The 17,986-nt window shown below is 35.9% G+C and overlaps 1 protein-coding gene across 5 annotated transcripts in view; it reads left to right on the top strand.

The window, feature by feature from the left end:
* LOC150098968 (uncharacterized) overlaps positions 1 to 17,986 on the top strand; it is a 172,110-nt gene that overhangs the window by 132,380 nt on the left and 21,744 nt on the right. For 3 of the 5 annotated variants that reach the window (XM_090404613.1, XM_090404612.1, XM_090404610.1), the window contains 3 exons: positions 2,292 to 2,564; positions 9,282 to 9,601; positions 16,858 to 17,010. In XM_090404613.1, the coding sequence (XP_090260739.1) occupies positions 2,292 to 2,564; positions 9,282 to 9,601; positions 16,858 to 17,010 (746 nt within the window). Of the gene's footprint in view, positions 1 to 2,291; positions 2,565 to 9,281; positions 9,602 to 16,840; positions 17,011 to 17,986 lie in introns of all 5 variants that reach the window. The other 2 variants (XR_016549444.1, XM_090404611.1) reach the window with 2 other exon arrangements.

Here is a 17,986-nt window from a genome sequence, read left to right as displayed (position 1 = left end):
AACATTCATAAACTTAGTTATTTTGCAGTGAGTACTGCATGATCACTGTCACCAACGGGGGGCAGAATAATTACATCTTTAACTAAAACGCCCTCTAACACTATAATCAAATCTAATGCTCTTTGACCTAGAGTTCCTTCTGTCACATGCTGCTTGAAGTTATCCTGCAACAGCTCAATAAATGCATTTTCATTCTTTTCATGAGATTTTACTGCTACCCAATCAATATTTAGATAATTAAAGTCTCCCATTATGATTGCTCTTTTCGTGCTCATTTTATCTGTTTGGTGATGCATTTCTTCATCACTAACATCTGATCCACCAGGTCTGTAGCAACACCCCACTATGTAATTGATCTTGTTAGATTCCACCTCACACCAGATGGCTTCAAACTCACTGCCACATGAAATACTGTTAGTAGTAGTACTAGAATCATAGGTCTCAACTGTAACTGGATTCAGCTCATCCAGTATTATTAGCAGCACACCTCCTCCTCTTCTATCTTCTTTATCCTTCCTAAAAATAGTGTACCCTTTACACTCGATACCAATTAGTATGTCTGATTCTGATAGTCAGGTCTCACTAATACGTACAATCTGAGGTTCCAACATTTTGACTAAGGCAACAAGCTTTATCCCCCTTTATTTCTGATACTCCTAGCATTTGTGTAAGACATAATAATCTATCTGCATGTTCTTTTGTATACTTTTATCCTTGGTCTGCATGACATAGTTGGACAAATTTCAGATCTCTATTCTTCTCTAGTGCCTTATACATGTAGACATATTTGCACATGTTGATGGACCTGAACTGGATGAACACAGTCAAAATTGTTCTCTCCTCATCAACATTTCCATCACAAAGCCCATTCCTGCCATTAACATAGTTATATAACATTGTCACTCTTACACTCACATTCTCACCAGTCCTCCCTTTATAATTTAGTTTCCCTTACTCTGTGTATTACGTCTCATACCAGTTATTAGTTTTTCTAGACTCCTGATACAAACGTATTCAGGCGTAAGCTGTCCCTCTTATACAAATCCAGTCTTTCCTCAAACTCACTCCACACATCCAAAATCTCTATCAATTCCTTCTCCACAGCATGCACATCGAATCGTTTGCCATCATAGAAAGGAATTCTTCTTAATTCCTTTTTATGATTTCGAGGTAAAATACTGACGCTTTTCGCTTTCTCACTCTTCACTCTTGTCTCTTCCAACAACCCTTTCATGTCTTCTCTCATACTGAACTTATTGCTAGTTAAGTCATTGGTACCTACCAATTACGATCTCGTTTACTTTTCTGTTTTTGAATTGCTTCCTTTATATTCTTAATTTTCACTCCAGGAAAACTAAGTTATAACTCTCTCTCATGTTTTATTATAGAGACACCATACCAAATAACTTTCTTTTTTACAAACAACGTCACTTACCTGTTTCTGTGCTTTGTTGTTTCTTATTTTGCTGCTTAATTTTCATTTTCTCTCTATACCCGTTTAAACGCCTCTCAACTTTTTGTAATTCCCATGTCGTTTCTCTGATTTTGTTATTTTGGAGGTCGATTCATTTTCATTGACCTCCTCCAGAACTCCAGTAACCTCGTTAGCAGGGGTAGTCTTCTTGTTCTTGCCTGCGGTGCTCTTTTTAGCATTAATTTTCTCTTGCATTTTTGCCGCCATTTTAAACTTACACTTATTGTTGAAATATCTTAATAAAAATGTTATAAAACACTAAAATCTATACTAATTTACTATAAAACGCTAAGATCATGTTGGTGTATTGTTATATGCATTGGTGGCAAACTCAGTCAGTTACATATAAAATTTGAACATTGTAGCTAATAGGGAAAGGATATGTGAATGAGCAAAAGAAAGATATTACTATGGACATTTTCTGAAACTTATTTTCATGTTACTCCATTGATGATCTTAAAACACTACAAGAACTACATATTATTTTTTTTTTTAAAAAATGCCTTTCCCTCAGTGTCATACTAAATTTTACATTAAATGTAAATTTGCTTTTGGTTGGTAAGTAGGGTAGCTACATTACCGAATAAGCTTAACTATTTCTATCATTACTGTTTACTACAGGAGCCACATGAAAGTAAGTTTCAGAAAATTTCTGTATTCAAGTCTTTTTTATAAGTATATATATATTTCACAGAAATATGAAATGTTCAGTAATATATAATCAGTTATACACACCCATACATGGTATATTTACGTTTTTCTTTTATAAGTTATATTAATTGTGACTCATGTAACTAAAAAAAAACTTTGTATATAGGAAGTCCCCCTGTCTTCAGGCATCTAACAAAAGATTTTAGAGAGCAACTTAAAGGCACATCACCTTCTTCAGAACCCAAAAGTAAAGTATTACATTCATCTACAAAGAATGGTGTCAAATCTCCACATCCTGTTGTTACTAAGGTTACTGTAGAAAATGGACTTCCTAATTTATCATCTTCCAAAATACAGATAAATGGCATTCCTAATTTTTCAGAATTGAATCATTCAGAAATAGAATATGAAATTTCAGTTTCTTCAGATTTAATTTCAGGTAAATATTCTATTAATAAAAGTTGTTTTGGTTTATATCATTGAGAATTGAGTTTTTTGGTTTCATATTTTCTTTATTTTCCAGTATATTGTTATCATCAGACCTCCCTGGAGTTGACTCATTACAGGAGGTCTACACTCGCATTCAGAAAGATCCATTGAACTGTGTCTTAAACCCAATCAACTTCTGCACTTCATACTTTTAGGCAATGTTCTACTCTCTGCACAAAGACCCCCCCCTCCCCCACTCACATTCTCCTTATACAGCTTCCATGGATGGCCTCTTGTTCTACCTTTGCTTTGCTCTATGAAAAATTACCTACATATTGATCTGGTAACAACCCTTCACCAACATAGCCTCTCCTTCTTCATAAAGCTCTGCTGCAACTTACATTCTCTCAATTTGTCCTCATATCCCACATGCCATAGACTTAACGCCAACTTAGTGAACTTTCTCTAGACCAGTGTTTCTCAAACTTCAGATGTACGTGTAACTCTAATTAAATTTTCATTATTTCCAAGTACCTCCATATCAAAATAATAATAATAATAAATAAAAAAGTATTTCATTGTAAATGTCTATTTTATTTCAATTTAGATGTACATGTAAACAAAAAATGATTTATTTTTAATAGAACAAAATTTATAAAGATACTATAAATTTTTTTTTAATTTAAATAATTTATCATCAGTGAGAGGGATACAATATCAATTTTCTTGTTGCTTACAGCTGCTTGTATCTGCTATATTGCTCTCTTTTTGTGCATTTTATAAATCCAGTCTTTAACCAGTGATCCATACTTAAGAATTTGAAAGCTAAAAATATTACTGTATTTACTCAAATATTACTCGCATTTTTTCCCCCAAATTTAAAGCAAAAAAAAATCGTGGTGCAAGATATATATGGGGATTTTCGGAAACTAAAGTTTTCAGGAAAAAACTGAAAATAGGTATGACTTACCAAGAAGCTCCTATTTGCCATCACTACTTCCGGCCTTGAGAGCGGTTTCCTTGTGTGCAATGTGAAAGTCATATACCCAAATAATGTCATCTTCTTTCCCATTATTTCAAGCAAAAATTACCAGTAATTTACAAGACTTGAGATACGTAATGAACGATTCTTCACAAATGACTAATGAGAAGTGAAAGCATATTGCGAAATGGACAGCAATGGTAGGCCAGTAGAGAGACAGCAGCTATGAAGAAGACATGCATATGATTGGTGCAGTATTACAAAAGATTGCGTGACCCAAAGACAAAAGCAAGCCGACAATTGAGTTGGCTCTCATTTCAACAGTTGAGTTGAAATGCTAATTCTGTTCAACTGAATTGCATAATATGTAAAACATGTTCACTATATATTTCTTAGTTTTAACACGTTCACTATATATTTTTAAGTTTAACATGTTCACGATGGGGGGGTGTCAAACAAAACCGTATGTTGCACTGGCAACATGGTTTTGCTCGAGTCTATACAGCAGTTTCGGTGGGACAGGACGGACATGTGATTCATTAGTTAGTGCCGTTTTTATCCCAGTTGTCTCTAATTGCACTATTTGTTGAAAAATATATTACACAGCCTGCAGATGTCTTTACCTTATTCAGGGACATAATAAAACTAATTGTTTTTCGTGCATCTGCAGTATAGTAGCTGTTGCGGAGGACATATTGTTTACCGTAGGGAGCAAATTACTATTGCCCCGACATCCACGTTGGGGCAATAGTAACTCGCAATTTGAGTAGAAGAATTGATATGAAATATAATTTAATATATATATATATGTAGAAAGTTTTTTTACCTTGGGTATAATATACGTTAAAGATACCAAACATATTTTATATGTATATAAATATAAACTTGGTTTTAATCCATTTCCAAAGTAAGCAAACAGACAAGTAAGTCAAGTTTGCACCTACAAGTAGTCTTCAGGTCTGAAAGTGTCTTCAGGACTAAGGTGGTTAAGGTGGTACAACACTAGGGCAACTCATTGCAAAGGTGGAGCAAGAAACCAACACTCCTATCTCAGTATCTCTTATAATGCAAAACACATCTCCTTGTGGATATTTCTATTGTTATGCATTAAGGGAAGGGCCACTACTCAGACTAGTTTCGACCTTTATTGAGGTCTCTTCAGTGGGAGCCTGCCCCAAGTAGAGATACCAGGCAGAAGCATTAGCAGGTAATCTCTACCTATAGGAGTTGCCAAATGGTGTGCCACCCTTTTTTAATAAATTACTCTGGATTTTGAGAAAGATGTTGAAAGTTTATTTTTCACTTGGTTAGAGTATAATAAAATTAGTTTAATCCTTCCAAGTGTGAGCAAATAATAGGTAGAGATGACCTGCTAATGCTTCTGCCTGGTATCTCTACTTGGGCCTGGTTCCCACTGAAGAGACCTCAATAAAGGTCGAAACTAGTCTGAGTAGTGTCCCTTCCCTTAATGCATAACATTAGACATATCCACAAGGAGATGTGTTTTGCATTATAAGAGATACTGAGATAGGAGTGTTGGTATCTTGCTCCACCTTTGCAACGAGTTGCCTGGTGTTGTACCACCTTAACCCAGTCCTGAAGATACTTTCAGGCGCAAACTTCGTTTGCTCACACTTGGATAAAGGATTAAACTAATTTTATTATGTAAGCAAACAAAGTTTGCACCTGAAGTAATTTTAGCACTGGGCAAGCGATGTGAAGTCATTAGCTTCTATATACAAGTTGCCCAGTCCTGAAATGTATGAAATATATTCATCAAGAAAATTAAAGTATATGTAGAAGGAAATTGAAACTAGTGAGTTGATTAAGTGTTTCAAAAGTGAAGATCTGTTAGGTGATCAGAGTGGACAGTACCGATGGTAGGATGGAAAATGTTATTAATGTCAAACGTGTTTTTGGGTGCAAAAATTCATGATATTAGCCACACCATCTGGATGCAAAAAAGGTAAATGGAAGGAAATTATTGTCTTGGTTGGTGCAAATGATTTGAGAGATGAAACGTATTGTATGAGGGAGGATGTAAAAGAGTTGGTGGAAGAGGCAAAACTGAAGAACGAGAAGGTGATTGTAAGTCTCCTACCATGCTTGGCATACTGAGGAGGAGGGTGTTGATAGCAATTAGTCTATATGTAGATTATGCAGAAGGAATGAGTAGGATCTGTGGTCTATGTTTGATGGAAACAAGGATTTATACAATGTTGATGGACCACATCTAAATCATTTTGGTGTTAGGTGTATATATATATATATATAGAGAGAGAGAGAGAGAGCTTTGTTCACCGAGCATGCTGTAGCGCAATTTCAGAGAAACTTAAGTAAATAGGATGGAAGTAGGTGAGTTTATGTGAAGGTACCCATCAAGCGAGTGAATGTGAGAATGATGAAGTAAGGAATCTAGTCTCTCAAGCAAAAATATTGAATAGGGTATTCAGAAAGCAAAGGTGGGTGGGTGGAGGCCCAAAGGGTTGCTGCAGTTTGTATATAATAATGCCTGAAGTATCAGGAACAAACGAGGCGTTTTTGGCATTGGTTAGCACAAGCTTGCCAAAAGTTGTAGGCATTAGTGAGACTTGGCTAATAGCAGATGATGATGTTTCCAGGATTGAATGGGACTGGTTTAGTATTTTCAGGAAAGATAGAGAAGACGGGATGGCGGGAGGGATACTGCTGATGAATTACAACCAAAAAGAATAGGTGATAGACAAGAGGATGGCTGTTCATTTGAAGCAGTCTGGTGTGAGATTAAGGCCAGTAAATATACAGTAGGTTGTTGCTTTTGGTCAGGAGGTTCCAAAGATGATATGGAAGACATACATTGCCAAATTAGTACAAATTTTTGGGGACTTCAACTATGAAGATATACACTGGAAGGAAGAAAGATCACATGGCAGGAAGGAAATGGAATTTATACACCTACTGAGACATAACTACTTGTGGCAGCATGTGATGGAGGGGACCAGGTGAGTGAGAATATTGTACCTGGTCATAGGATCAGAAGAGCCATAACCAATGTTGGCTACATTGCCCCACATTGGCAAAAGTGACCATACAGTCTTGATTTGGGGGATTGTAAAACGTTGAATATTCTGTCAAGAAGGGGTATATGTGGAACTACAAGGCAGGTAATTATGACAAGCTTAAGAGGAAGCATTACCATAGCACTGCAGGGTAATGATGTTAGTAGTGCATGGAATATAGTTAAGGGTCATCTAGAGGAAGCAATATTAAATTTTATACCTAAGGTAAGGAGGGTTGAGTAATATTATTTAACATGAACTGCAAAAGAAGAAAATGTTGTGGAGGGTATATCAAAAGAAAGGTGACTAGCAAACTCATGAACAGTACAAGGCTCAGACAAGAAAGTTGATCAGCATGGCATGGAAGGCAAAATCAGATTATGAGAAAAATCTAGCCAAGCCAGCCAAAGGAAATCCCAAAGAGTCTTCTTTTTTGTTATGTAGTGGCAAGTAAGAGGAAAAAATGGCAGTGGAAGGTTAACCTTAATGAGTGATGATGGTCAATAGGAGACAGAAGCGGAAAAAATAGTTGAGTTACTGAGTGAATATGTTGCAAGGGTATGTCATCCTAGTGAGGCTACTGCTTTAACATATTTCACAGACACTGATGTGAGAACAGAGGTAGATGAATTGGAGGTTCTTAGATATTGCAGAATCTTAATGTAAATACAGACTCTGACTAGGCTCTTTAATTTAAATCTCACTTTCTGCTAGAATTCCAAGGGAGTGGAAAGAGGGCAGAATAATTCCCTTGAATATGGGAGGTTCTAAGACTGCAGTAGCAAATTATAGACCAATCAGTATCTGAGCCAAGGTGATAAAAGTACTAGAAAAATTGATAAAAAAAAAAAAAAAAAAAAAGAGAATTCAAGAATGGATAATGGATAGATAAAAATAAGATTCTGTATCAACATGTCTTTGTGAAGGGATGACCATGCCTTATGTAATCTATTAACTTTTCATAATAGAGTAACAGCTGAGTTGGATAAAGGAAATGGCTAGATGCTGATTCTGTTGGATTTTGCAAAGGCATTTGACAGAATACCACATCGTACTCTGTTACGCAAATTAGAACAAACAGGGATGAACATGACACCGGTTAAATGGATAAGAGGTGGCTGCTGGACAGATATCAAAAAGTGGTATTTGGAGGGGCAGAATTGAGGTGAAAACAGGTGACTAGTGATGTATCCCAAGGCTCAGTACTGGGACCATTGCTGTTTATTTTGTACATAAACAGCAATGTTTATGTACAAAGATAATAGTTAATCAAGACAATGTGGAAGGCTTGCAAGACAATTTAAATAGGCTGTCGGTACTGGCAAAAGTTAATGGGTGTCAGTTTAATGTCGAGAAATGTAAAGTTATGCATTTTGTGATAAATAGATTACAAGCCATGTATCACATTGATGGCACTGTGCTCCAGGAAATAGATGAGGCTAAGAGATTTAGGGGTGGTGGTTAGAGTTAAAGTTTAGAGGGCATGTTGTATGGTAGCCCATAAGATTACTTGGCTATTGAAGAACACATTAACATGTAGAGATAAGGAAATTGTTATTCCTCTTTATAAGGCCTTGATATGCCCACATCTGGATTACTGTGCTGACGTCTGGTCTCCTCTTCCCCAAGAAACGGTGCAGAGGCAAGTGTCCAAGATGGTGAGCAGCTTGTGGAATGTTCCATATGAGGATAGATTGAGGGTGTTTGGGTTGCAACAGTTGATGAGAGAAAAAGAGGGGATATGATAGAAACATTAAGTTGCTTAAAGGGTTTTATAGGATTGATGCATGAGAAATGTTTCAGCACTTGGCTAGAGGGACCAGAACAAGGGATCATCCCTGGAAGTAAAATAAAGGTGTAGTTAGTATGGGTGTGAAGACTAGATTTTTTGCATGGAGAGTTGTGAATGAGCCAGTTGTGTGCTTTGTCTGTTAATGAGTTCAAGGAAAAGTATGATAGTTGGATCTCCTGCAGTGTGTCTTCAGACTCTATGGAGGTGCTTATATGATACTACTACTACTAATAATATATCCCTTGTTTATTGTTAACACTAAACATGTAACACTGAAGATAATGATGCTGATATATAATTATCAATATAAGTTTTATTAATAAAAACTTTTTACATAATTAAAGTTGCATAGTGATTCCATACGTTTTTTTTTTTAATATGTTTCTGTTGCTCTGTTCATTATGCAGCTTGCATAGTATTTTTTCAGATATCTGTCATTTTTTTTTGTATACTAAAGAAACTTTATGGATTCTAGCGAAGTTGTGTGTCAGTTCCAGGACAAGTTTGCGAACTGAAGAGAAGTTCTGCTGATAAAGATGGAAACAAGATTTATTATCTATATAGAAGCCACATTATAAATACATTGTCAGTCAGTACCCTATCCTATACATTGATTTTTGCATATTCCAATACATTTCTGGGGGGGGGGAGATGAGCATCACTTTTTTTTCTGTGACTCTTGTATAAATGTCCTCTAAGAGTAGATGATGCCTGATGACCCAGATCATTTTCTCAAGATTTGTTTTGTGGCATTTCAGGTACTTTTATTACTGTATCTTGAAAGATGGGTATGTTTTTCATCCTTAAAGGATTGGATATCATTGCATTCCAAACTTGTTTTATGAAAGGTCTTTTTTTTTTTTTTTTTTTTGGATTTAAGTTTTTTTGTATATATAATTTTTATTATTTATTTAGGTAATGCAGCTGAACTGTTGAAACCAACAAAGCCAGTCCCACCACCAAAACCAGCTTTGTTATATCAGTCTACTCCACTATCTTCACCAAAAACTGATATTCTCCAGCTGAAAAGTGATAAAGAAGGCTATAAATTTTTATCAATGGTAGAAGCTGAAAGAGAAGAAATAAAATTTGGAATAGAAGAAATGGAAGAAGAACTTAAAAAAAGTGATATTCCTGAAGATGCTTCTGGTCGTATTCGTGCTGCAATTGGCAAAGCTAATTTACTTTTAACTCAAAAGTTTGAGCAGTTTAGGGATCTCTGCAATAAAAATATTGTAAGCAGTGCTTTATGTATTTTTTGAAATTCTTTAATGAATTTTCATGCAGTTTAAGCAAAATCTTGAACTAAATTTTGTCAGAATTGTAGGGATAATAATCATTATTATATTCTTTCTTTTCTCCTTTACCGAAGCATGAGCATGTGAAGTAACTTCATGATACTGACTGCTTGTATATGAAGGCTGCTTCACATGAAATTTACACTATCATCATCATCAAATTCGTGCCATGTGCCTCAAGGGGTGTACAGGATATGATAGTACTACATGAAAAAAAAATTACATCATTACTAACTTCCTATCTACAATTTTCCTCCAAATCAGTCTGTTACTTGTCAAGACTCACATCACTAGATCTTATATTTCTATCGTCTAAGGCATTTTGTACCGTATCAATCCACCTATATCTTGGTCTTCCTTTGGGTTGTTTTGCTGCCAACCTTGCAGACAACACTTGTTTTGCTAATCTTTCTTTGCCCATTCTGTTTAAGTGACATTTTATCACCTGAGATTAGCTCTGCTAAAGCATTCCTGGATGTTGACTATGTCAAGTTCTTTCCTAATATCTTTGTTTTTAATATAATATTGCCATTGATGCCATCTGTTCATGCCTATAATCTTTATCAGGACTCTCATATCTGCGGTCTCTAGTCTTTGTTCAAGTGTTTTACTTCTGACCCAGCTCTCAGATCCATAAGTTAAAACTGGTTTGAACATCATCTTGTATACAGCTAATTTAGTGTTCCGACTAATTTCTCTCTTATTCCATATGAATTTATTCAATTGACTTCCCACCATATCAGCTTTACTGATTCTGTTATCTATTTCTATATTTAATTTACCATCTTCAGTAAAAATTGTGCCTAAGTAGCTGAAATGTTTTACTTGTTCCACAGGTTCTCCATTCACAACACAGTTGACGTATTCAATGATTCTGCCTATTTTCATTGTCTTTGTCTTTGTCTTTTTATTGCTGACCTTCATACCATATCTATTACAACAGTTATTCAATTTAGTCAGAGAATCTTGCAGACTTGTAGCAGATTTATTTAGAAGTATAACATCATCCGCATAAAGCAAAGGGCTGTCATTAACATCTCCAATTTTGATATCATGTTTAATACCACTTTCCTTCATAATGTGATCCATATAGATAATGAATAACAGAGGGGATAATGTACATCCCTGTCTCACACCAGATTTAACATTAAACCATCTTCCTTTACTTCCTTCAATTCTAACTGCTAACTTAAAACTCAAATAAAGACTAAGTATTGCTTGATATAATGCCCCATTGACACCATATAACTGTAGCGTATTGAATAGCTTCTCTCTTGGCACCTTGTCAGATGCCTTTTCCAAATCGACAAAACTTAAATACAGATCTTTATTATATTCCCACGCTTTCTCAACTATTTGTCGTAAAGTGAAGATCTAATCCTGACAGCCTCTGTTTGTCCTCATTTGTCAGAAAACATCACTATCAACAATAACATAGTCGATGAGACTTTTCTTATTCCTTGCCTCTTCTCTCCATGTGAATTTGTGCACATTTTTATGTTGGAACATGGTGTTAGTAATAACCACTCCATGTCCTGAGCAGAAATCCAACAAATATTTGTCATTATTATTAGCTTTGCTCTTTTCTCCAAATTTTCCCAAAATATTTTTGTATGTCTCACAATCATTTCCTACTCTGCTGTTTAGATCTCCAACAAGGATCAACTTTTCCTTTTTCATTGTGTCAGTTGCTTTTTCTAAAGCCTCAAAAAATTCCTCCACTTCTACCTTAGTAGAACCTTTTGTGGGACCATAGACACAAATAAGTCTCATTGTCCAGTTCCCCATTCTCATATTTGCCCACACTACTCTACTTGAGACTGACTGCCATTCAAGAAGATTAGCCTCGTATTTAGTGTTGAATACTATGGCTACTCCTTTTCCTTGATTGTCATTGCCTGAATATAACATTTTGTATTTATTGCTCAGAAAGATCTCACCAGTTTTTGTCTTTTTTGTTTCAGTCACCCCTATTATGTCAATCTGGTACTTATCTAATTCCTCAGCTAGCTCCATTTCTTTGCCATTCAGGCTTCTTATGTTGATAGTACCGATCTTTAACTCAGGTAATGTTGAGTTGGGGTGTGTTTTCAGATTTGTTCCAGTAGCTGACTTTTCACTGTTTGCCCTGGTTCCCTCGTGCTCCCATAATACACACTACAGCTCCTTTTGAAACTGTGCATTTTCATGCATTATGGAAAAGGATTACCATCCAGGGGTTGGACTTTTGATATTTTTAGGTGAAAAAGTAATGTTCATCTTAGGCCTAGAGTTGTATATAGGTTGTAAGAGAGCCTGATAGTACTAAGAGAAAGGTAAGACATATGGGTAGTAGGAGAGATAAAGAATAGGCCTCAGCTCCTTTATATCGTCACGTGACCAAAGGCTATCCTTTTTCTCTTTTCAAAAGTCTCATGCAGCTGAACAACCAAAGTATCAATTGGAACCAAACAAAGTAATTTATTTACTTTTAACTCAAAAGTAAATAAATTTAATATCAAATTCTTCACTTATGCAGATATCCTTGTACATATTTAAGTCTGAGTGGACAAGCACACAATCATCTTTTCAGCATAATCACCTCCATGTTTATGCACATTCATATCCACTCAGACTTAAATATGTACACAGATATCTGCATAAGTGAAGAATTTGATATGAATAGAGATCTACAAGTTGTTGATGGTGAGTATAAAAGGGTACTATTTGTTGCCTTGGTGAAAACATGGTTTCAGATTATAGGCATTAGTGAGACATGGTTCTCAGAATATACTAACTGGAATTGAGTGTAAAGGGTACATTATCTTTAGGAAGGACACATAAGATAGAAGCACTGCAAATGCTATTAGACGATTTTAGTCTAGTTAAGGTGAAAAGCTATGATTGCAGTATTAGTAACTAGTTTCTATGAAGCTGTTTGAGGTCTAAGTTGGAGTCTAACACGAATAAATATATGGTGAGATGAGATGTTGCTACAGACCTAGTGGATCAGCTATTTTGAGCTATATTATGGCATTATAGAGACTGTTATTTTGTTGAAGTTTTAACATTTTGGCTAGGGAAAATGGAATTTTAATAATATATACAAACTAGACCAGTAGCTATTGTGTGAAATCTAGAATCCTGTTAAATCCTGTACATGACTGGAAAACATCTGAATGTTGTTATCCACCATTTCTAGTTTGAAAGGCACCAGTTTAATGATTTCAACATTCCAGGGTAGTGGGAGCCTTATAGTGCTCTTCTTGATAGGCTATGCTATGTTGCCAAAAGTCTCTGGACAGCAATTGTTTGCATTTCCTATCACTACAACATTGCTGTCAGCATGAGATTGGGCCTCCTTTCACTGATATTACAGTCATCACCCTTCAGGCTAGGCTCTCCACTAAGTTCTGGTAAGCTGGCTGAAATTCATTACCATTCCTCCTGTAGTATGGTTAACTACAGGAGGAATGGCTGACATGTGTTAGTTGGACAAGTAAGTCTGGCATGCAACCTTTGCTCCAGCTTATCTCAAAGATGGTAAATAGGGTTGAGGTCAGGGCTTTGGGCTGGCCAGTTTAGTTCTTCCACCTCCATGTCTTCAAACTGCAGAACTAGGGTCCATGTGTTGTGAACAGGTGCATTATCATGTGATACAGGAAATGGCCTATTCCAAACTGTTGCCGCAGTATGGGAAGAACAGAACTGTCCAAAATGTCATGTTAGGCATCAGCATTTAAAGATCTCAACACATAAACCAATGGGCCCAATCGAAATTAGGAAAAACAGTCCTAGATCATTATGCTCTTATCCTCGAATTTCAGTTTATACAAAACATTCCTATAAGTATTGTTCACCAGGCATCCTCCAGGTCCAGATATGTCCATTGGATTGCCAGATCATGTGTCATGATTCATTGCTCCACAGGACCCTCTTTCATTGATCCAGTCCAATGATGGTGTTTGCACCATTCAAGACGATGCTGGGCATTTGCTGGTCCTAGTTTGTTGGTTGGGGGGGGGGATGCATCACATTTCTACTTCACAATAACCTCACTCACAGACATGGGCACATGCAATGTGGCAGAAATCTCCTGGACTGAATGACCGAACTTGTGGGCTCTGACTATCACACTACATTCGAACGAACTTAACTCTTTTTGTGTAATAATTCTGATGGGAAAGAATGTCTGTACAGCTAATGCCCACATGCCTATTGTTTTGCATTTCTTGACTCACTGCAGCATCTAGCTATGCTTTGTCTTGTTAGTTTTTATCTTGCACTGAATTACTTTAAATGCACTCCCTCTTTTTTCCTCTTGCTGGTTGCAGTTCTTTCATCCAGAGGTATGCATTTCTCTATCTTGTTTCTGTCTTCTCCAAAATTATCTCTTAATTCTGTCCCTGAAACTGCATTCTCCTCTCAGTGAAGTTTCACTAATACCTATAATTTTGACTAAGTTCAGGTATTGAAATATCCCTTTGGCCCACAATATCCTTTTGCATCTTTTAATAACAGTCCCGTTCAGATTTGAAATATGAGCAACTATATTCAGTCTAGCCTAGTCAGTAAATTATTTATAGCTTTCAGTACATACAAACCACACACATAACATGCATATAGCTGCACTCAATGTTTGAAATGTCTCCCTTTTGCCTTCACACATGCCCGAAGTTCATTAGGCCACACATTGATGGCAGCATGCACAACATTCAACGGAAACGCTGTCACTGCTTTCTCCAAATCCACTTTCAGGCGATGATGCTAGGGTGTCATTTCTTGCTGGCTTCGACCACAATTTCCAGATGGCCAATCAGATGATGATATGTGGTCAGGCACATTTGCCACCAACCACTGTTGTGTGGCCCTCGCCTTGTGTGTAGGAACTGAATCCTGTTGGAAGGTCCACTGCCTACTGCAAAACAAGATGCTGTTCAGGGGCTGTGCCACAGGTTCCAGCACAGTGTCTTGATACACTTTAGCAGAGGTTTTGACTCCTTTTGCAGAAATGCAACCTGGATACCCCCAGATATGTCTCTCCCCCCACTCTACCCAACAAACCATCACTGATGCAAGGTGATGACATCTGAATCCTGGGGGATGCCGTGTGACCATCCAAGGCATATAACCAATTATTTTGGCAGTTAAATGACTGTTCAGCATGAACAATTTCTCATCAATGAAGAGATTATCTCTGTGTCTGTTGTTCCATACACCAGAGAAGTGCCTTTGATTTTATCACTCTGTGCTACAAAAGTTGTGGTGTTAGGAAGTGTAGCAGAGAGTGATAAAATTAATGGCACTTCTCTGGTGTACGGAACAATAGATAACGATTTTGTTCTTTGCAAAACATTCGTGTTTTTCGACATCACTTTCTGTGTGCTGACAGGATTCCAGCAGAGGTGTGCCTTCACAGTCCTCACAAGCTATTGCATCCTAATGCAGTGTGATCGACCTTCTCTTTGGCAGTCAGATACATCTTCTGTATCGTTATAACAGTTAATAGTCCAATACACATCTTACTGATCCCGAGTATTTTTAGCATGTTGAAAATAACAGTGGCTGCATTCCATCCTTGTGAAGTGCTATTACAGCAACACGGTTCCCATAACCTCCCCATTGCATGTTAACCCGTACAGCCAGACATCTCTCTCTATATATACTGTTAAACACATGAATGTTGACTGTACACAGTGCCACTAATAGAACTGGGCTCGTGCAATTCTGCAGGAAGCGTGGATTGGGTGTCAAGTTGTAACAGTATTTATGGCTAGACTGTGTATTTAGCAATTTTTGATCTTTTCCCATTCTAGCACTCATCTTAAAGGTCTTGTCCCCCACATCCTCATTCGTTTCCCCCACCTAATAGTTTTTAGTTTTCTGATTTTGCACTTCCATTCTTTCATTAAAGAAAACTTTGTCTAGACATCTAATTGCAAGCTCATTCCAGTTCATTATCATCAATCATATATGAATTAATTCAGACATCACATATAAAGACTGCATACCATTTTTCGTACACAACTAACATTCATTCATTGGCAGTCATAGCGCGTCTCAACTTAAGGCCTATCATATTTTGGTAAATTTACCAACATTACTCTTTTATCTCTTTCAGCACCTGTTTCATACTTGTCCAAAATATTAACTCTTTCACTTTCTATCTTTGCATTTGAAGAGTTTCACTAACATCTTTAATTTTTTGCAGTAGGGAAAACAATTTTGTCATGCATTCATCAAGCACATAATGCACCAGACATTTCTCCAGTACTGTTTTTCTTATTATACCCACTTTATTACTCTAATCTTCCACTATTTCTTTCATGTTTACTTCTGACTCATACTCTAGACATTTATATTTTGTTCACCTACACTTGTTCCTCATGCACTCCTCCCTTCATTCTCTTTTGTATGCTTTGTTGCAAGCATTGCCATAGTCTTATTTTTGACAAACGCTGCTGGCACTCCCTTTTTACACTTGTGACACTTTAACCATTCTTGCTTACTAACCATAACTCATTTCACTTTTGATAATGAATACTGCATCTCACAAAATCTCATAATAAATATCTTGAATAATGATAGGGCTACTGCTGAACTAACTGAAGACTAATACCTTTGGTACTATCAGTTGTACTATAGTAATAATATTAATCTATTAATAAAGCTTGAAATAACACACTAATTTTTACAGACATAAGTGAAAACATTGCTATTGTTTCTTTTCTGTATGATATTAAGGGAATGGTTATGGTGTTTTTGAGCTAATACTTGAGTGGTTTCTGTATAGTAGATGCAGTACTATACTTTAAATAACAAAGTTTTATGAATGATATCCACTAAAAAGTATCTTTTATTTAGCATGCAACTGGGTGCAGTTAAGTAAAGCATGGTTGAAAATGGATTTAAAATTTTAAGAATCTATAAACTGTAATTTTTTAAAAGATTTATCTTGCGTTTTTGTCAGACTTGAGATTACATTTTTGCAAGCTTGCTTTGTGCTTGTTTGGTTTCATTATTATTATTTTTTTAATACTTCTAACGTGATGCAATTTAATATCTCAGACAATGATCCTTTTCTTTTCAGTATATGTAAAATGATAATAAAAAAAGTGGTTGAAAAATATATTTCTAGCATTTTTTAAAAATTTTATAGCATTGATTTAGTTTATTCCTTGTTTGTTTGGTAATGAGAAAAAAAAAATTTATAGAATGAAGATCCTACAGAGCCATTTTATACAACAGCATCAGATTTAGCAGGATTTTGGGATATGGTGTTACTTCAAGTTGCCGATGTGAAAAATACATTTAATAGTCTAAAATTGCTGAAAGACAACCACTGGCAGGAAATATCTTCACCAAAGGTTTTACTTTATATATATAAATATATTGAAATAAAATTATTTAAAAATGATATTTTTTCATATACAGTAGGGATCTTAACATTGGCGATAGAGAGAGAGAATAAATATGCATTTAAGAAGCTTACACTTTAAGGAATTCTATAATTAATAATGGAAAAATATTTGGGAAAAAAAGTGTGTGAAGGAATAACAATCTCCCTTGCTGTTAATGCAAGGAGAAAATCAGTTAAATAAACTTTTATTGTTCTTGAGCCCTCTTCATTTTACTTTGTTTCAGTGTCCTGCATAAGTTAAAACCACCACTATGTATATGATTTAATGATATCTGAATACTGATGTTTGATTTTCTTCAAGTAGAAAATTCATATATCCATTCTAATTTTTAACTAACTCCTTTTTTGTAGAGAAATGAACAAGCAGAAATAAAGCTTATACAGAAGTTTATAAATGATAAGCCTTATTACTGTACATAATTTTAATGGTAGTTTCAGATTTATTTTACCCAGTATTTTTTTGATAAATGACCATATTAAAATGAGTCAATGTTTACCTCAGCTTTCCATCCTTTTCTGTATATGTAATAACTCTTCCCCCTCCCATTAAACACACATAAGCCAAAATCATGTGCACACAATATACTGTTAATAGCCATTTTAGTATGGATACAGTATGATCTCTTTTTGGACTGCTAAAACTTTTGACATGATACGGCATGAAAGGCTGTATCCTGTCAAAAGGCTATTACAGCAAAGGTTGGTTGATTGGTAGAGTCTCTGCTACTAATGGCTCACGCAAAAAGTTAAGCAAGTTTGAGTGCAGTTAGTAGTTGGAAGGAGCTTCAATCGTTTGATGCTGTTGGCACACTCTCCCTTGATGAGTCTTTGGACTCCCTGGAGGTGTCACATAATAATAATAATAACTTGGAGGATATGAGAATGCATTATAAAATGTTAGCTAGGATAAATGGATGACTGAT

This window comes from Typopeltis vanoorti, chromosome 15 (genome assembly GCF_054136105.1).
Source record: "Typopeltis vanoorti isolate ZY-2024b chromosome 15, IOZ_Tvanoo_1.0, whole genome shotgun sequence".
Classification (NCBI taxonomy): Eukaryota; Metazoa; Arthropoda; class Arachnida; order Uropygi; family Thelyphonidae; genus Typopeltis; species Typopeltis vanoorti.
This window is presented reverse-complemented; position numbering and strand designations above follow the sequence as displayed.